Below are 21,086 nucleotides of genomic sequence, written 5' to 3' on the forward strand. Positions count from 1 at the left end.
TTTATTTTTATTTATTTTTATTTCACCTTTATTTAACCAGGTAAGCCAGTTGAGAACAGGTTCTCATTTACAACTGCGACCTGGCCAAGATAAAGCAAAGTAGTGCAATAAAAACAACACAGAGTTACATATGGGGTAAAAAACATAAAGTCAGAAATACAACAGAAAATATATATACAGTGTGTGCAAATGTAGCAAGTTATGGAGGTAAGGCAATAAATAGGCTATAGTGCAGAATAATTACAATAGTATTAACACTGGAATGCTAGATGTGCAAGAGATTATGTGCAAATAGAGATACTGGGGTGCAAAAGAGCAAAATAAATAACAATATAGGGATGAGGTAGTTGGGTGGGCTAATTTCAGATGGGCTGTGTACAGGTGCAGTGATCGGTAAGGTGCTCTGACAACTGATGCTTAAAGTTATTGAGGGAGATAAGTCTCCAGCTTCAGAGATTTTTGCAATTCGTTCCAGTCATTGGCAGCAGAGAACTGGAAGGAATGGCGGAATTGTGCTGTGATACAATGAGAAGATGCTTCAACCATCATATTAGAATGGAGATGGCACTGAGTATTACATTCATAGTTGTCTCTACGGCTTTAATTTGATTTCATTTAAACAAATAGCCTAAATGTGGTAACAGCATCCGTTGACCAGTAAAAAGGCACATTTATTTACAAGTACCTCATTGGCAAGTCCCCCCTCTACCTCAGCTCACTCCAACATCTCCACTACCAATAGCAACCTGTGCTCTGGTAGATGTATCACACTGGTCATTCCTAAAGCCCACACTTTCTTTGGCCGTCGTTGATTCCAGTTTTCCGCCGCCAATGACTGGAATGAGCTGCAAAAGACTCTCAAACTTGACACATTCATCCCACCACACTCCTTCAAAAACATATTACCTGAGCTGGGCAATTCCACTTTAACAGAATGAAGCTGACTCAGATTTTTCACTTTAAAAGTATGCCAAACAAAACCATTGATTGCAAAGTTAAAACAAACTATACAACTCTATGCACAATGACTACTTTTAACAATTTGCACTGAACAATTTACAAAAACACATTTTACTCGAAGAGTGCGTATGTAAAGTTTGGTAACAGAATGACGGTAAAATCTCAGTTTGTGACCACGTTTTCCAAAAACTCTTAAATGTCTACTCCGAATTAAGGTTCAACGATGTCTGCAGAAAGAATGGGGTGTCAGCTATGAAATGACACCTTGAGTTTGGAAAATATCTATTTTGGTTATTTAACTACAGTAAGTGAAGTGGATTAACACCCGGTTACAGAATGATGGTAACAGAATGACATCATGGGTCCCTGATCTGTACTATACAGAAATGCATAATAATGAATGTCATTCTCTTCATGGTTATACAGTGGGGAGAACAAGTATTTGATACACTGCCGATTTTGCAGGTTTTCCTACTTACAAAGCATGTAGAGGTCTGTCATTTTTATCATAGGTACACTTCAACTGTGAGAGATGGAATCTAAAACAAAAATCCAGAAATTCACATTGTATGATTTTTAAGTAATTAATTTGCATTTTATTGCATGACATAAGTATTTGATCACCTACCAACCAGTAAGAATTCCGGCTCTCACAGACCTGTTAGTTTTTCTTTAAGAAGCCCTCCTGTTCTCCACTCATTACCTGTATTAACTGCACCTGTTTGAACTCGTTACCTGTATAAAAGACACCTGTCCACACACTCAATCAAACAGACTCCAACCTCTCCACAATGGCCAAGACCAGAGAGCTGTGTAAGGACATCAGTGATAAAATTGTAGACCTGCACAAGGCTGGGATGGGCTACAGGACAATAGGCAAGCAGCTTGGTGAGAAGGCAACAACTGTTGGCGCAATTATTAGAAAATGGAAGAAGTTCAAGATGACGGTCAATCACCCTCGGTCTGGGGCTCCATGCAAGATCTCACCTCGTGGGGCATCAATGATCATGAGGAAGGTGAAGGATCAGCCCAGAACTACACGGCAGGACCTGGTCAATGACCTGAAGAGAGCTGGGACCACAGTCTCAAAGAAAACCATTAGTAACACACTACGCCGTCATGGATTAAAATCCTGCAGCGCACGCAAGGTCCCCCTGCTCAAGCCAGCGCATGTCCAGGCCCGTCTGAAGTTTGCCAATGACCATCTGGATGATCCAGAGGAGGAATGGGAGAAGGTAATGTGGTCTGATGAGACAAAAATAGAGCTTTTTGGTCTAAACTCCACTCGCCGTGTTTGGAGGAAGAAGGATGAGTACAACCCCAAGAACACCATCCCAACCATGAAGCATGGAGGTGGAAACATCATTCCTTGGGGATGCTTTTCTGCAAAGGGGACAGGACGACTGCACCGTATTGAGGGGAGGATGGATGGGGCCATGTATCGCGAGATCTTGGCCAACAACCTCCTTCCCTCAGTAAGAGCATTGAAGATGGGTCGTAGCTGGGTCTTCCAGCATGACAACGACCCGAAACACACAGCCAGGGCAACTAAGGAGTGGCTCCGTAAGAAGCATCTCAAGGTCCTGGAGTGGCCTAGCCAGTCTCCAGACCTGAACCCAATAGAAAATCTTTGGAGGGAGCTGAAAGTCCGTATTGCCCAGCGACAGCCCGAAACCTGAAGGATCTGGAGAAGGTCTGTATGGAGGAGTGGGCCAAAATCCCTGCTGCAGTGTGTGCAAACCTGGTCAAGACCTACAGGAAACGTATGATCTCTGTAATTGCAAACAAAGGTTTCTGTACCAAATATTAAGTTCTGCTTTTCTGATGTATCAAATACTTATGTCATGCAATAAAATGCAAATTAATTACTTAAAAATCATACAATATGATTTTCTGGATTTTTGTTTTAGATTCCGTCTCTCACAGTTGAAGTGTACCTATGATAAAAATTACAGACCTCTACATGCTTTGTAAGTAGGAAAACCTGCAAAATCGGCAGTGTATCAAATACTTGTTCTCCCCACTGTATATCTGAAATAGGCACACAAAGGTAGAAAAATGTAATATCCTCCTTTGCATGTTTGTGCTCTACTGTGCTGTCCAAACACATTTTTTTCGGTCATTTGGCAGGTGTCAACATACTTTTGGTCATGTAGTGTACTTGTCAGTATGAACATTTGTGAGTCCTGCCTTGATGACTCTTATTAGCTTGACAATTCTTGTCCTATAGACTTTTGTAGTCTTAAATTGTTACTTGGAATAATGATAGCTAAAGCTCCCTGTCCCTGAATGACATGCTAGTAATAAAGCTAGCTGCTCCTGCTAGATAGCAACAGGTCTACTTGTTGTAGCTAGCTAGCTATATTGCTAAGGTTGATGCGTTATACAGTGCATTCGGAAAGTATTCAGACCCCTTGACTTTTTCCACATTTTGTTACGTTACAGACTTATTCTAAAATTGATTAAATTGTTTTTTTTCCCTCATAAATCTACACCCAATACCCCATAATGACAAAGCGAAAACAGGTTTTTAGAAATGTTTGCAAATTTACATAAGTATTCAAACCCTTTGCTATGAGACTCGAAATTGAGCTCCGGTGCATCCTGTTTCCATTGATCATCCTTGAAATGTTCTACAACTTCATTATTCAATTGATTGGACATGATTTGGAAAGGCACACAACTGTCTATATAAGGTCCCACAGTTGACAGTGCATGTCAGAGAAAAACCAAGCCATGAGGTCGAAGGAATTGTCCGTAGAGCGCCGAGACAGGATTGTGTAGAGGCACAGATCTGGGGAAGGGTACCAAAACATTTCTGCAGCATTGAAGGTCCCCAAGAACACAGTGGCCTCCATCATTCTTAAATGGAAGAAGTTTGGAACCACCAAGACTCTTCCTAGAGCTGGCCGCCCGGCCAAACTGAGCAATCGGGGGAGAAGGGCCTTGGTCAGGGAGGTGACCAAGAACCTGATGGTCACTCTGACAGAGCGCCAGAGTTCCTCTGTTGAGATGGGGGAACCTTCCAGAAGGACAACCATCTCTGCAGCACTCCACCATCAGGCCTTTATGGTAGAGTGGCCAGACGGAAGCCACTCCTCAGTAAAAGGCACATGACAGCCCGCTTGGAGTTTGCCAAAAGGCACCTAAAGACTCTCAGACCATGAGAAACAAGATTCTCTGGTCTGATGAAACCAAGATTGAACTCTTTGGCCTAACTGCCAAGTGTCACGTCTGGAGGAAACCTGGCACCATCCCTACGGTGAAGCATGGTGGTGGCAGAATCAAGCTGTGGGGATGTTTTTCAGTGGCAGGGACTGGGAGACTAGTCAGGATTGAGGCGAAGATTAACAGAGCAAAGTACAGAGATCCTTGATGAAAACCTGCTCCAGAGCGCTCAGGACCTCAGACTGGGGCGAAGGTTCACCTTTCAACAGGACAACGACCCTAAGCACACAGCCAAGACAACGCAGGAGTGGCTTTGGGACAAGTCTCTGAATGTCCTTGAGTGGCCCAGTCAGAGCCCGGACTTAAACCTGATCGAACATCTCTGGAGAGACCTGAAAATAGCTGTGCAGCGACGCTCCCCATCCAACCTGACAGAGCTTGAGAGGATCTGCAGAGAAGAATGGGAGAAACTCCCCAAATACAGGTGTGCCAAGCTTGTAGCGTCATACGCAAGAAGACTCAAGGCTTTAATCGCTGCCAAAGGTGCTTCAACAAAGTACTGAGTAAAGGGTCTGAATACTTATGTAAATGTGATAATCTTATACATTATACATTTAGCAAAAATGTCTAAACCTGTTTTTTGCTTTGTCATTGTGGGGTATTTTGTGTAGATTGATGAGGGGGAAAAAACTATTTTATTAATTTTAGAATAAGGCTATAACCTAACAAAATGTGGAAAAAGTCAAGGGGTCTGAATACTTTCCGAAAGGCACTGTATGCCTTAATTTCTAAAACATATAGACTCTTAGCTTTAATTTGACCCCAAATTTGATGTGATCCTATGAACTTCACATGTTGGTGCTCATGGGGCTTTTGACATGGAAATGCCCAGCTGCTAACTGATTAATGTACCTGCTGATGATTAAGTCTGCTGTGTTGCCATTTTTTCCGGCCAGTTATCGTGGTCTTCTTTGCTCTAACCCACTGTGAATGTGTCTCGTTGTATAGTTGATGAATTTGTACATTTCCTCTGTATATAGTGTTTTTATTTATTATATTTTTAGTGATATAGTGTGTTTTCCTGTTCACTGTTGCAATGTTATGCCTTTTGGCCAGGTTGTCATTCCAAATGTAAATTGGTTCTCAATTGACTTATCTGGTTAAATAAAGGTTAAATAAATGTTATAAAAGAACATAAGGCTAATGCTAGAGTTTTATGTAGCCTACATTAGGCCTCTGCTAAACCTTGGGACATTTTTAAATGAATTCTACTGGTGAATTCTAAAACAAACTTTTTCCCTTGAGGTAAACATTGTGGACTAGACTAACTTATTTCCCCTCTGACTATAGGTTTGAGGCTGGAAGGCCTTCAAGGCCATCACACACAGACTACTAATGTCCAGTAACGCGTCAGGCTGTCAGATAAATGTATCTGGCATGAGCCAGCAATGGAATTCCACCTTCTGTTCTTATAATCATGTGTCATTTGAGTATATCATTGTAATTATTGAAGCAGATTTCTGATTAGGCCTAGTGTGCCTGCTTTCCATTCAGTTATTTTTGGCTAAGCGCTCTATGGTTATTAAGGCTACATTACATTTCGTTCTTCTACACTTGGTCAAGCGTTTTCTCATCTGGCATGGAGTTGGATTGTTTGTTCACAATATCACAAGTAGAGATACTGTGTCCATGTACTGTGTCTCTGAAACTGTACGCTGCAAAAAATATTTGGAGCTGTTTAATCTACCACTGAGCCCTCCCACATCCCCCTTTGGGACTGCTACCTTGCATCCAAGACAGACTGGCCTATTTTTCAACTCAATCTGTTTCCCTCCAAGTTATGGAGCAGTAGTGGAACACTAGAGAGCCATGCACTCTTTTGTGGGTGATTTATCATGTGGGAGGGAGTAGTAGGCCTATCAGGCTCCACAAATGTGCCTTTTGTTTTCAGGCACACATACTATGGAGGGTAAAACACAGTATAACCTCAAATGACACAAACATTCAATATTTGTTGTACAATATTATTTCCATACTTGTGATTATTTTGACATTGTGCAGGTTTCAGTCAACAATGAAAATAAAGGATGGCACAGTGTATCTAGGCTAGCAATCAAATCTGAATTTTAGCCTTTCTCGGTTTGTCCTCTTTCAGACATCCCAAGGGTGACTGTGACTGTGGCACAGTTCTGACTAACACTGCTCTCATACATAGAGCAGTTCTATATGGATGTGTTATATGTTTGCTGTACTCTGATTTAATACCAAGGCATTTGGTAATGGTATCTAGGCGAAGGAAGGAGCCCTAGCTTTAATTCCCAGCATTTTCTGTGCATGCTTGGCTGTGTTGATGAGTCATCCGTCACAGGAAGTGCACAGCGATTGTGATTCACACTCTCTGTAATGCAATATTAGAGTGCTGCTGTTTATTTCGCCCCAGAGTTATGGATAAGTTGTCGGTCTGACCGTCCAGGCAGCGAAAACTAGCACTCCACAGTCGAGCAGACACAAAGGGCTATCGAATGTTTCAGCCCCTGGGCAGCCCACTGTCACCCTTACTCTCCCACTCTTTCAGCAAGGGAATTCACAATGTCTTTTTGGCCCAAGGTTTCTGATGGTTATGAGAGATGGGAGACAGATTTGACCATTCATATGACAGTATCGCAAGTATCCTGTTGAAATTAGAAAATAAAAAATAGAATATTGTGCCCTCCAAATCCACCCACCTACAATTGGCTGTGGTAGACAGAAAACTAATAAAGAATGCACAGTCCCCCTATATATTGCCATCTTGTTGCCACTGGTGAGCTCATCATAAGGTATTGGCCAGCGGAGGGCTTGATTAAAAAGGGGGATGGGATGGGAGGAGGTAGATAGTCACCATGGCAAAGTGCCTGTCTAATAATGAGTAAGCCCTATAGCGGTATTCAGAGTGACGTGATTTTGTGACCATTCACTCAGCATATACCCTAATACAGCTACCACTACAGTACTACTTCCACCTCTACCGATAGTTAGTTACATATCGGGATAGGCTGGCTTGGCGGGTCCTCCATATTACATCCCACCCCGGGAAAAACATTTTCCGACATGACTTCGCAATTCTTCGAAATTCACTAGCTGGCTACCTGCCTGGTACTCAGTCCTGCACCTTGAAACTAATGCCCCATCTATATAGACTCATTGAATGCTGGTCACCTCATATTCTGTTCATATACTGTTGTTTACTCACTGTATGTACAGTGGGGGGAAAAAGTATTTAGTCAGCCACCAATTGTGCAAGTTCTCCCACTTAAAAAGATGAGAGAGGCCTGTAATTTTCATCATAGGTACACGTCAACTATGACAGACAAAAGGAGAATTCTTTTTCCAGAAAATCACATTGTAGGATTTTTAATGAATTTATTTGCAAATTATGGTGGAAAATAAGTATTTGGTCAATAACAAAAGTTTCTCAATACTTTGTTATATACCCTTTGTTGGCAATGACACAGGTCAAACGTTTTCTGTAAGTCTTCACAAGGTTTTCACACACTGTTGCTGGTATTTTGGCCCATTCCTCCATGCAGATCTCCTCTAGAGCAGTGATGTTTTGGGGCTGTCGCTGGGCAACACGGACTTTCATCTCCCTCCAAAGATTTTCTATGGGGTTGAGATCTGGAGACTGGCTAGGCCACTCCAGGACCTTGAAATGCTTCTTACGAAGCCACTCCTTCGTTGCCCGGGCGGTGTGTTTGGGTTCATTGTCATGCTGAAAGACCCAGCCACGTTTCATCTTCAATGCCCTTGCTGATGGAAGGAGGTTTTCACTCAAAATCTCACGATACATGGCCCCATTCATTCTTTCCTTTACACGGATCAGTCGTCCTGGTCCCTTTGCAGAAAAACAGCCCCAAAGCATGATGTTTCCACCCCCATGCTTCACAGTAGGTATGGTGTTCTTTGGATGCAACTCAGCATTCTTTGTCCTCCAAACACGATGAGTTGAGTTTTTACCAAAAAGTTATATTTATGGTTTCATCTGACCATATGACATTCTCCCAATCCTCTTCTGGATCATCCAAATGCACTCTAGCAAACTTCAGACGGGCCTGGACATGTACTGGCTTAAGCAGGGGGACACGTCTTGCACTGCAGGATTTGAGTCCCTGGCGGCGTAGTGTGTTACTGATGGTAGGCTTTGTTACTTTGGTCCCAGCTCTCTGCAGGTCATTCACTAGGTCCCCCCGTGTGGTTCTGGGATTTTTGCTCACCGTTCTTGTGATCATTTTGACCCCACGGGGTGAGATCTTGCGTGGAGCCCCAGATCGAGGGAGATTATCAGTGGTCTTGTATGTCTTCCATTTCCTAATAATTGCTCCCACAGTTGATTTCTTCAAACCAAGCTGCTTACCTATTGCAGATTCAGTCTTCCCAGCCTGGTGCAGGTCTACAATTTTGTTTCTGGTGTCCTTTGACAGCTCTTTGGTCTTGGCCATAGTGGAGTTTGGAGTGTGACTGTTTGAGGTTGTGGACAGGTGTCTTTTATACTGATAACAAGTTCAAACAGGTGCCATTAATACAGGTAACGAGTGGAGGACAGAGGAGCCTCTTAAAGAAGAAGTTACAGGTCTGTGAGAGCCAGAAATCTTGCTTGTTTGTAGGTGACCAAATACTTATTTTCCACCATAATTTGCAAATAAATTCATTAAAAATCCTACAATGTGATTTTCTGGATTTTTTTCTCAATTTGTCTGTCATAGTTGACGTGTACCTATGATGAAAATTACAGGCCTCTCTCATCTTTTTAAGTGGGAGAACTTGCACAATTGGTGGCTGACTAAATACTTTTTTTCCCCACTGTATATACTGTATTCTCAACGTGGCACATCCTAATATCCCTACTTCTGTACATACCATTTTCTTTTCCAAATTATATGCAGTCTATACACACCACATATTTATATTCTGGAGTCTCACACATGCTCACTCTTATATCTACTTTGGATTGTTATTTCTTGATTTCTTGTTTTCATTTATATATATTTTTTGTATTGAATTTGCGATACATTCTACTGCGCTGTTGGAGCTGGTAACATAAGCATTTCCCTGCACCTGCTATAACGCCTGCAAGTCTGTGTACACCGACCAATAAACTTTTGATTTGATTTGACATTATTGGGTACTATGCAAAAGTTGTGGAACACTTGTGAGTGAGTCCTCACGAAACCCAGACAAAAACGTACCATAATTTTGGAGATTTTCACGAAATGTAATCCATAGAATAGTCCTTTGGAGGAAGGATTTTTGACATATATTTTACATTTGTATGTAAAAGCATAATTGAGAAATAATTTGGCCTTACCCAGGCCTCCATTAAGATTCCATAATGTTTCATCTGTAAATGCTACAAAGTACAAGTTGGTGTCGTATGAAGCTTTACCGCTTGCTCTGTAATATGAGTAGTATTTTGATAAAATAAAACATTACATTAATTTATGAATATTGAAAAACATGAACATAAAAAAGAATACACGTTTTAAATATATTGTTTAACATAATATACTCTGACACTCTGATATACAGGCATATCAGAGTGGGATCTCTGATAGTTTTAAAGTTATGGCCCATTTTATACAGATACATTGGCATAGTAGGCAATGTAACCAACCACAGCCCTCCTTTTACTTGTATCATTGCACATCCTGCAAATCACCAGCAGAGGGCAACTATTTTGAATCCATTTTCACATTCACTCTGTTGGTAATGCTTACAAATTGGATCATAACTCTAAAGTAGCAGATCCCACTTTGATATACTCGTAGAATATATTATGTTTAACAATATACAATTAGCCAAATCATTTTTTATATTTTTTATATTCATAAATCCATGTGAAAGAAAAGTTATTGAATTTAAAATACTACTTATTACAGAGCAAGCGGTAAAGCTTCATATGACACCAATGTTTACTTTGTTGCACCTACAGATTAAACATCATGGAGTCTTAAAGGAGGTCTGTGTAAGGCCAAAATGTAATAAATATCGAATCAAATCAAATTGTATTTGCCACGTGCGCCGAATACAACAGGTGTAGACATTACAGTGAAATGATTACTTACAAGCCCTTAACCAACAATGCATAATTTTTTTTATTTTTATATAATAATAAGTGTTAAGTAAAAAAAATTAAGCAAATAACTAAAGAGCAGCAGTAAAATAAAATAACAGTAGGGAGGCTATATACAACTTTGAGTCATTATTTCCCAATTCTGCTTTTAGATACAAATGTCAAAAATATGTCAACAATCCTTCCAAAGGACTATTCATTCTATGGATTACATTTCGTGAAAATCCCCAAAATCATGGTATTCTTTTGTCTGGGTTTCATGAGGGATCACTCCTGTCTTGTGTGGAATATATTTAGGAATATTCTTCTCAATAAGATCAATACTCCTTTTGTTATGTAGGCTAGCAATATATTCCCAAACGTTTTTGTAGTCAATTTGATCGTGTTACTTTTGACTTGTTTTACAGGTTGGAAAATATGGGACAGTGGCTGCTCTTATCCGTTATCAACTCGGGGATGATGTCATGCTGACGGATCCTGCAACTATGAAGAGTTCTAAGGTGGCAGCATCGGCAGTTAGTATCAGCCAGAACTCACTTCATCAGATCATGACCAGATCCATCCAAATTTGTCCAATAGCAGCTTCTGTGAACTCAAAGTGAAACATCTCCATTGGTCTGTGAGAGAGGTAGCCTGGGCAACTCTACTTCAAGTTCCCTCAGACCACCCATACAAATGTCCCCAGGTCCCCCCACCACTACCATGGCGTCCTCACAAAGACATTGATGAAAATGGTGTTATAAACATGTCGACAATAAATAGGATGGGGACGAAGGGCCTCAAAAGTCTGGTTCCACAGTGAACCTGTCCACGGAAGAGGCAGGCGACGGTGGGATTGGCAGTTGGCAGTTCCACCAGCGAAGCTGTTGAAGCGCATCATCTCTTGGTTGGTCAGTTTACTCCTGAGAGACCCCAGGATGACGTGCACTAGTCTGAGCTCACTGACAGACTTGTGATATCTGACATCGCAAGGGTGTAGTTGTGCGGACCTAAGGAGTGGACAATGAACAGAACAAAGAAGAATGAGGGGCTGTGTGCTGAGGGGAAGCGGCCCCCGGCTGAAGTCCCTATAGGTTGGCAGCGGAGAATCACCCACAGCGGGGTTGTCTACATAAGGTAAGACCTGCTCTACCTGTATTTAAACTAGCCTGTGATCCCTCGTCTCCCCAATCGGAACTTAGGCTAATGACCTCTTTCCTTCTACAGTACCAATTTGTCATATTCACCCCGTTCTTTTCTGCTGCATCTTTTCATGTAACTGTTACCATTTGAAATGGTGTGTTTGTTGAACGGGTTCCCTTCATACAGGATTAAACAAAATATATACGAAATTTATAAAAGGCTGTGGCAATAGCAGGAAGTGGCATCTAGTGGGCAAAACCTGGTACTTTCTCACTAAATTATGGGGGAAAATGCAAGCGACTTCAAGGGCAAATTTCTCTGAACAGTGGGGGAAAAAACATCACTAAGCTCACTGTGAATACATTACATAGTATGAATAAACAATACTCCAAGCTGCAGCTTCATACTACTTGTCAAACATAGAGAACTGATACTGTACACTGGCCGTTTGGGTGGGCTTGGTGTGGGGTTTGGGGGGTCCGTGGGTGGCTTTTGTCCATTAATTTGGAATCCTCACGTCTTAGTCTTTGTTGAGAAGAGGTTTGGTCCAAATCGGATGTTGGGTACTATATGTATTGAGTAGTTTAAGAGTCCAAGAAATTGAAATTGGCAACTTGGGTGCAATCAATTAGCTTAATTTGTCAGGGATCAAATAATCTTTATACAAAATAATGTTGCAGGAATGCTTATCTTATCTGTTTCTAATTACAGAAACAATTTCTGATTAATCTGGGATGGTGGGTATTAATTCTCTTTCTTGTGCTTTTTGAGGTGGAACGACTCTTGTCAAATGTCTTTTACCCTAATAAGACTGACCACAATAACCCCGTAGTCCATTACCTTTTATTGAAAGGCAGAAAAAGTCACTTCTAAGCATTTTCTGTACCAGAGCCAGTCAAGCATAACACCTTCCAGAGAGTCTAATATTGCCTCCCTCCCTCTTCATATGAAGTATATTCCCTCTCTGGTGGGAAGATCTGGGCTACATGGCCTTGAGGAGGAGAAGAATGTGTGAGAACAGTGACTGTCTCATACAGAGAAAATTGTCCTCTGAAAAACTATGAAATGCTGTCGGGAGCTATGTTTTATGGCAACATAATTCCACCCACCAGCTGATTTTCTCTCCCTTACTTTCATTGAGTTTGAAATTAATGTTTTTTTTTCCTTTTGAACCAAGCCTTTTAAGCTGATGGCACTTGTCATTATGAAGGTGAGCCATTTTCATGGTATTGTGTTCCTCCTATGTTTTGGGAGATATGCTTTTTTGCTGTGACTGACTGACACTACTTTATCCAGGTCATTTGATATAATTTAATGTGTATGGTTGTGTCTGAAATGGTACCCTATTCCCTGTATAGTGCACTACTTTTGACCAGAACCACTATAGGCCTACTGTGGGAATAGGGGGCCATTTCAGATGCAAACTGTCTTTATTTAGCTATGGTTGTGCTATGCTGTTACATTGGTCACTCACTGAATCTCTCCTCTTCCACATTCCAGTCCCAGTGGCTCAATGCTAGCCTGTCTGGAGCAGGTGAAGAGCTACCTGCTGACTGATGGCACCTGTAAGTGTGGCCTGGAGTGTCCTCTCATCATTCATAAGGTGAGCCAGCCTGAATGAGTTTGCTGTGTGGTGGGGCCACTCCTGGTAGATGGGTCATAAAGTTCAAAGGAAAATGCACTAGACACACTACTGAACACTAACACAATTCTTACTGTAGCCAGGACTGGAGGAGAGAGGAAGTAACACATGTATAGTGTATTGATAAGACTAGCCACACACACAGACGCTAACATCTTTCACTCCCCTCAGATATTCAACTTTGACCCCGGGGCGGCTGTCAAGCAGAGGACGACTGAGGATGCCCGAGCCGATGCTAATGTCACCAAGCTGTGTGTCCACAAGAGGAAGGTCATCGCCGTGGCAACCCTGCACAGGAGCATGGAGTCACCGCACCCCGCTCTGGCCAGTCAGGGTGGTGGCACTGGTATGTGGAAGAAATATTGTAAATCTGAGATGCAAACTAGCTCCCTAGGAAAGATCCATCCATTCATATGACTTATTGATTGATAATGAAGTTCAATATCTCAAATATCTGATCACATTCTGAAGTAGGCCTAAACACCAGTGCTTTATGATATCTTGCGTAAGGGCATAATTTGATGATCAAAGCCAATGTCACTTAATGGCTTTTAGTCTCCAATGGGTGTCACTTGATATAATGACATGACAATCTGTGCATTCTCAGCAAGTTTTGTTCTGTTTTTCCGTATGCCATAGAGAAATTAAAATGAAAGAGAATATCCTCATGACGTATTGAGACCAGCTCAGTCAGAAATCATCTGCTCTGTGCATTATTTTTACAGCACAGGACTGCAGTGCATTGCTGCTCTGTCAGCATTGTGTTATAAAAGAAGCGAAAATGTGATGCTGTCTGAAGAACATGCATACACATATCAGCTAAATTCAACTGTCTGCTTAGCTGCTATTTTCTGTGTTTGCTCTAAAGATCGGGTTTCTGTTGTCAATTCAGCACTGTTTTTGGTTTATTTGTTTTTGGCTTTTCTGTAAGGTCTGAATGGACGATGCTGAATTAATTGAATAGAATTATCTCATCTGAGATGATAAAAGTAATTCCAAAGATTGATACATGTTTGCTTTGCTTTGCAGGCACTGCACCTATGGGTCCTATGAGTCATCAAGCAATAAGGAACAATATGCACAATGGTCCACCCAGCTCTGTGGCTCTTGATGGCAGGAATCCTGACAAGACGCGAATGTCCGTTTCTGGTCAACATTACTATACCCATGAACTGGGTTCTCCCCCTCAGAGGGATCTGTACTTGGGGTACAGCAGGACAAGGCTGGGGGGCAGCGAATACAGTAGCCAACAACGGTCACCCTATCACAGCCGCCACAGTGTCCTGCTCAGCCCCTCCTCCTCCACCTCATGTTGCTCACAGCATTATGGTGATGGCGCTCCCTCCCCAAGGACTGAACCTCTAGGGAGTCCTGACCCCAACATGCTTGGTTTTCATGGAGCTTGCAGCCCAGGCTCTGCCCATATGAACGGTGATCGTTTTACTGGTCTCTCACCATCCAGTATCTTGCACCACGGCTCCCCTTTGGCCACCCAGCCCTCGTGTGCCATGGCAGGAAGGACTAATATACCGAATTCCCCTAACATCAATGCCAAAAGCCTCAATATGCAGAAGCCGTCCTGCAGCTTCCCTCACAACGACTTTCAACATAAGCCCCAGCCTGCATGCCACCCACAGTCACACTTTTCCCTGTCTCAGCTCCCTCCCTGCATCCTGCAGAAAAAGCAGGTGACCTCTGAGAAGGACCCTCTTGGTATCCTGGACCCAATTCCAAGCAAGACTCCTAGCCAGGGTCCCTTAGTGCCAAACGTATCTGGCCTCCAACACAATGCCCAATCTCAGGTACCACCAATGAATGTAAACATCCCCCCTGCCAGTGTCCCTTTGCCCAGCAACCTGCCCTTGCCAACTGGGAAGTCTGGAGCTGTTGGGCATGGCCATAGGGTCCAGCACCACCCTACCCCCTCATCCGCCTCATCCTCACCTATCATGTCCCCAGTACATATGGCTGGACCTGTCCTTGCCAGGGTGGAGGAGTCACCCCACTGCTCACGTTGCTTATCCAGTTCTTCTGAACATGGTAGCTTCGCTCACCCCACAGGGCTCCAGGTTCCTTGTGGGGGTTCAAAGCCACTTCCCCGGTCCTCTCAGGCCTCCTTGGGGTCCCCTCGACCTGCAATGCCACAAAGTTCTGCATATAAGATGGACAAACTCCATCACTTGAACGATACCCCCAACCAACTGCCAGGGGAGATTAACATTAGTCTAAGCAGGCATCCAAACTCCATGTACCATCCAGCTCCCGGATCTGATAGTGTCCGTCAAAAGAATCACTCGGTAGGTATGCCCCATAACCAGATGTTAGATCAGCAGAATCCTGCTTCCTTCCCAGCAAGTAGTCTACTGTCAGCAGCAGCGAAAGCACAGCTAGTAAATCAAAACAAACATACCGACAGCACATCGGGTGTAGGCGCAGAGGCTCACAGTGGCAGCAGTTTGGGACACCCAGGGCTGGTTGGTGGAGGCAGAGGTGGGAACCTAGATGGACACAGCACTTTAAACCAGAGATATGTACCTAATCCTGGGCCGTTGGCGAGTGAATTTCAAAGCGGAAGAGCAGCACTAAGAGACAAACTCATGGGTATGGCTCAGCAGAGAGAGGCAAATCGCAAGCGTAAACTGTCCAATGATGGCAGCAGTGGTGGCATCAACAATGACAGGGCTTTCGATGTGCTCAAGCATCCGATGGGTGGCTCTGGATCTAGTTCATCTAGCTTTCCAGAGACTTTGAGGAGAATGTTGCAGCAGGGTTGTTTGCCCCCAAACACCTCCATGGCCCAGCTACTCCAGTCCTTGAGCCACCAAAGTGTCCACAATGGGCCAAGCCATGTGGGCCAAAGCCCGGCCAGATCTGGCAAATCTCCTTTCTTGGACAAAGCTTTGCCTCAGATGTCAACTTTGCAGCAGAGCTTGCAAGGGCCTCATCTCCAGGGCAGAGCAAAGATCCCTGGCTTCCAGAACATGAACAGTGAAGGTCAGATTTCAGGCCAGGATCTAAACATGGAGCAGTTCAACAGGCCAATTAACCAAATGCAGGACCCCGCCTTAGCTGGGAACTTTAGGGTGTTGGGTTACAATGGTGGACAACATGCAGCCATGGGGTCGATGCAGGGAAACCCAAGCCCTCACCAGCAGCAGCAGTTTGGACTTCATCAGAAACCATCCCAGGCGCAAGGCAACCCCCACTTCAGAGGCAGGGCAGGATTGCCTCCCATGATGTCCAATGGCGGGGTCCAAGTCCTCTCTGAGTCAGGTAAGCAGCTGTTTCTTCTTGATTTGGTTGACTATTGTCTTGTTATCCTAGGTGTAGCAAAATCATAGATTTATATGATGTTTTAAGTCAACAGTCTTTATTTATATACTTTTTGTGATAAAGCAAGGACTGCAATGTGTGTTGTGCCCCCTTGTGGGGAACACTGGTCGTTTTTGTCTTTGTATTGAAAATAATTGGATATAGCCAACTTTATTACAATGATCCAAGATTATCCATCTAGATGTTTGGGGCCAAAAAAACATTGTGAATTAGGCTACTACCTTACAAATATGAATATGACCATATTTTTGCATATAACTCTTTGTCCTTGTCATTAAATTCAGTCTCATGTTGTTGCTGTCTTTGTCACTTGCGCTCTTTAAGCATCTTTCATCAAAGCGCTGACTGCAAAACATTTTCTGCTGCACAAACTAAATGAAAGTGAGCTATTTAAAGCCAGTGTGCAAGACCTCTTTAAAGGCAAAAATGTAGTACAAGCAGGAAGACAAAAATGTTCAGATATGTTTTTCTCAAATCACACCTTATTGTTTCTGCTTTTTTGTTCTTGTTCTAATATTTTTAACCCATTTTCAGCTAAACTAAGTCATATTTTCAACAATGATTTGAGTTAAAGCCTCAGACACACCAAGGATGTTCATATATTGTCACAGCACAGATCAGCCGCAGGATCAGCCTCGTTAAAAATAGTCCAGACCACAAGGTGGCAGTAGCTTTCTTAAGCGACGTTTGGCTTGTGTGTGCTGTAGATGGCTAATGTTAGCTAACTAGCAAACTGTGCTAATGTTACTAGCTAGCTAGAATTTGTATTAAGCCCTTGTTGATACTAGCCAGATGGCCACAACTAGATAACTAGTGTAGCTAGCAACATAATTAAATTGAAAGGGATTCGTTTTTGAATTAAGCAACTGCCTGTTAGCTGCCGAGAGTCAGTTGAGTAGCTAGCTAGCTATCTTGTGCTAACTGCAAAATGGTGATGCTAGTCATTTAGCTAGCAAGCGAACTGACATTGGCACTATGGGATAATGGAGAGTGAATTAAAGTATTTATTAATCTTGCTAGATAGCTAGCTTGGTAAAGCAATTAGTCTTGTGTGCAATGTGCTGCACTTATCACCCCATTTGTTTCATATGAAGTGTGTGTGAGTGCCTGGCTCATTTAGCAAGCTAACGTTAATGAGCAAATGCACATTTATCAAACATAACAAAAAAAAACATTACAAAAAGTTCAAGCACAAAACTCCTCTAGAAAAAAAATAGGTGTATTATGCAGCATTAATGTATAAGTTAAAACAATTCTGTTGAAAGGGGGGTGGATTACACCGGAAAAGTGCCCTCTTTTTTTCATTTTTCTTGTCACTCCTGTTGGCTCCCCCACATGGAGGTTCGTGCTCTCTGATTGGCTCAGTCAAGTTGTCAGCCACTGAGGAGCAGGTCGATTCTACAAGTAGAAACCGCAGGTTCGTCGGTACGCAGCAGGTACGTCTTTTGTTCTAGCAAAAGAAGGAGGCCGTCAGTTTTCTCTGTGTGTCTGGCCTCTAACACCCGACTCTCCATCTTGGCTGTTATGATCATGATATCTTTGTTTCTCTGTATAGGCTACAATCCCCAGTATAGCCTAATTACTCTCATTGTATGAAATGAGGAGCAGAGACAAAACACTCACCAAGTTGAATTATGCTAGGGATTCTTCTACTTTAAAGATTAGGCCTAGTTGCTATCTACTTTTATTGTAGTCAGCCTATAGACAGTGAGCGGAGAGACCTCAGTGTTGTGGAATGCACCTTCTTACTATGTCCTCTGTGGTCTGCGGCCAGGCCTCTACATTGCCAAGGGTGACAGTCTGTGACAGAGCTCCCAAGAAGAGCCACAAGCCACACGTCACTGGTTCGTGTATCAGACAGCTGCATGCGTCCTCTTGGCTGATGTCGCTGTCCCTGTGTCCTCAAGCTAGCCTCTAGTAACCTACATCCCTGCTCTTAGAGAGTGAAGGATGGGAAGTGGGAGAGGGTCACAAACAATGAGAGCACCAGCTCTAGTAAACAAGTAGACATGTAATATTGATCTAATTGCTGAGATGGGGGGTTTGCTCTTAATGGTTTTAGGTGATTGGGAGGGTGAGTGGGATACAAGCTCTGCCACCAGATTAAAATACACTGAACAAAAATAGAAACGCAACATATAAAGTGTTGGTCCCATGTTTCAGGAGCTGAAATAAAAGATCCCAGAAAGTGTCCATAGGCACAAAAAGCTTATTTCTCTCAAATTTGTTTGCATCCCTGTTGGTGAGCAATTCTCCTGTGTCAAGATAATCCATCCACCTGACAGGTGTGGCATATCAAGAAGCTGATTAAACAGCATGATCATTACACAGATGTGGCAAGTTTTGAGGGAGCATGTAATTGGCATGCTGACTGCAGGAATTGTCCACCAGAGCTGTTGCCAGAAAATTGAATGTTAATTTCTCTACCATAAGCTGCCTCCAATGTCATTTTAGAGAATTTGGCAGTACGTCCAACCGGCCTCACAACCGCAGACCACGTGTATCGCGTTGTGTGGGCGAGCAGTTTGCTGATGTCAACGTTGTGAACAGAGTGCCCCATGGTGGCGGTGGGGTTTTGGTATGGGCAGGCATAAGCTACGGACAACGAACACAATTGCATTTTATCGATGGCAATTTGAATGCACAGAAATACTGTGACGAGATCCTGAGGCCCATTTTTTTTATTAAAGGTATCTGTGACCAACAGATGCATATCTGTATTCCCAGTCGTGAAATCCATAGATTAGGGCCTAGTGAATTTATTTCAATTGACTGATTTCCTCATATGAACTGTAACATCTTAGAAATTCTTCCATGTTGCGTTTATTTTTGTTCAGTATACTTATTGTCTCTGTCATTTAATTTTTTTGTGATAAGTAATATGCAACGGCTAGACAGTATTTCCCCTAGGATTTCTTTCAGCATCGGTGGAAAGGGTAGCTAGTTTGATTATATGATGTATAGTTGACTCCTGATGTATGCAATGGCTTGGGATTGTTGGGAATACAGATAGCCAACAGTAGCACAAGAAAAAGGAAATAATATATTTGAATTGGGACTCGTGAGCTGCACTCCACTTGAAGGGAGCTTGCATTTCCTTTGATATGTGCACTTATCAGGAGTCTAATGTATCTAGACAGCTGAACCTTTAGTATAGGCTAATTACATTAGGTGGATCTTGTATTTTATGCACTTTCACAGTAATGTCAAAAAGTCACTAGCGAGCTGCCAGAAAGTAGAGAGCACTTGCCCTTACAGTGAGAGCCACACATCCATAAACATGGGATGCATTTCTGTTTCGATACAGGAGCTCCACACAAATGATCACATTCACTTCGTGTCCAAGCTCTGTGGATTCAGGAAATGTCCTCCGAAACCGTCAGTTAGCGGATCATGGTGGCTACTGGCTACTTTGTTGAGGTTTGTCAACCGTTTATTTCAATAGCATTAGAATCCTCATTTTGTCACTGCTACTATTGGCTACTTCTCCTGTTCTACACCAAATCACTTGCTGACGGTGTTGAGGTAATGTATGGATATCCATCTATGGATGGGCTTCTAGAAGTGTATATCCTCATAGATTTTTATTGATTTAAGAGTCAGGAGCTATATTTTGTCTAAAATACCTATAGTTGGCCTGAAGTTTGTCTGTAGTCAGGGAAGCCCAACTGAACCACAGTTGCCCACTTTGGTTTACATTTCAACAACATAGTTTTCTTTATTTTCTAACTTCTCTTGTCTGTTTCATTTTACTTATTTGTTCAATCAAGTCCTCACAAATCAAGGGAAGTAAATGGGAGTAATCTTTGGGCTTGTTTTCTTTTTACGTTCACACTACTCTCCTTTACTGTCCCTTTGGTTTGCTTATCTTTGAAAAAACTAAATTAGCTTGGAGTGGTGTTGTCCTCCATGATCAGATCTCCCTCTACTCCCCCTCCCTCACTTCACTTTTCATTCTCGCACCTTTCTCACCCCTCTTGTGTTTCATTGTAATCTCTCACACCGCTCTCCCCTCTCTCTCTCTCTCTCTCTCTCTCTCTCTCTCTCTCTCTCTCTCTCTCTCTCCTCTCTCTCTCTCTCTCCCTTTGTACAGGTGAGGTCAGCAGTTCTCTGAGCTGTGAGCTGAGGCAGGCTCGAGAGGAGAGTCTTCAGTCTCTCATCAGGAACAGCCAGGCCCATTCACTGCAACAACAGAGACAGCAGCAGCAACAGCTTGTTCAGGGCCAGCCTCAGGGTCTGTCCCAGGATCCGGGTCAGCACTCTATACAGGGCCAGCAGCAGCAGCACAGGTTCCAGGGCCAAGGCTCCCATCCTGATGCCCCTCTCCCTGATGATGCCTCCTCCATCCCCATGAACAGCCTCCTTCGGAGCTTCCAGGTCAGACAGTCTGTTTTCTTCCAGTTCAAGCCCCACATTTCTTTGGGTGACTTTCTGTGTATTTGGATGTTTGTGTGGTAGTTTAGGGATGTTTATTGTTGATTACAAACTACGTTTCCATTCAACATTTCATGTGGATGAATTACCTGACGCATAAAAAAAGTAACCACTGGGCTGATGTAAACATGAAATGCCAGTACAATTTAAAAAATCCCAACAGACAATTTGTTTGTTCGACATGGTGGGACATTTTTGTTGGAAACATTTATTATGCGAGAAATGGTGGTGGAAACGCCTTCATGCGCAAATATTGATATAATAACCATCATATCGAAGTAAACTTGGAGTCACACGATGATATGTTGTGTGGTCCTC

At 42.8% G+C, this 21,086-nt stretch overlaps 1 protein-coding gene across 1 annotated transcript in view; it reads left to right on the forward strand.

Moving 5' to 3' along the window:
• LOC311143607 (methyl-CpG-binding domain protein 5-like) overlaps positions 1 to 21,086 on the forward strand; it is a 52,653-nt gene that overhangs the window by 25,251 nt on the left and 6,316 nt on the right. The window contains exons 2-6 of the mRNA XM_084179460.1: positions 10,645 to 11,353; positions 12,860 to 12,962; positions 13,173 to 13,347; positions 14,031 to 16,274; positions 20,428 to 20,711. Coding sequence (XP_084035586.1) covers positions 11,241 to 11,353; positions 12,860 to 12,962; positions 13,173 to 13,347; positions 14,031 to 16,274; positions 20,428 to 20,711 — 2,919 coding nt within the window. The 5' untranslated portion in view covers positions 10,645 to 11,240. The remainder of the gene's footprint in view (positions 1 to 10,644; positions 11,354 to 12,859; positions 12,963 to 13,172; positions 13,348 to 14,030; positions 16,275 to 20,427; positions 20,712 to 21,086) is intronic.

This window comes from Coregonus lavaretus, assembly GCF_964263955.1.
Source record: "Coregonus lavaretus genome assembly, chromosome: 16".
NCBI classification, from domain to species: domain Eukaryota; kingdom Metazoa; phylum Chordata; class Actinopteri; order Salmoniformes; family Salmonidae; genus Coregonus; species Coregonus lavaretus.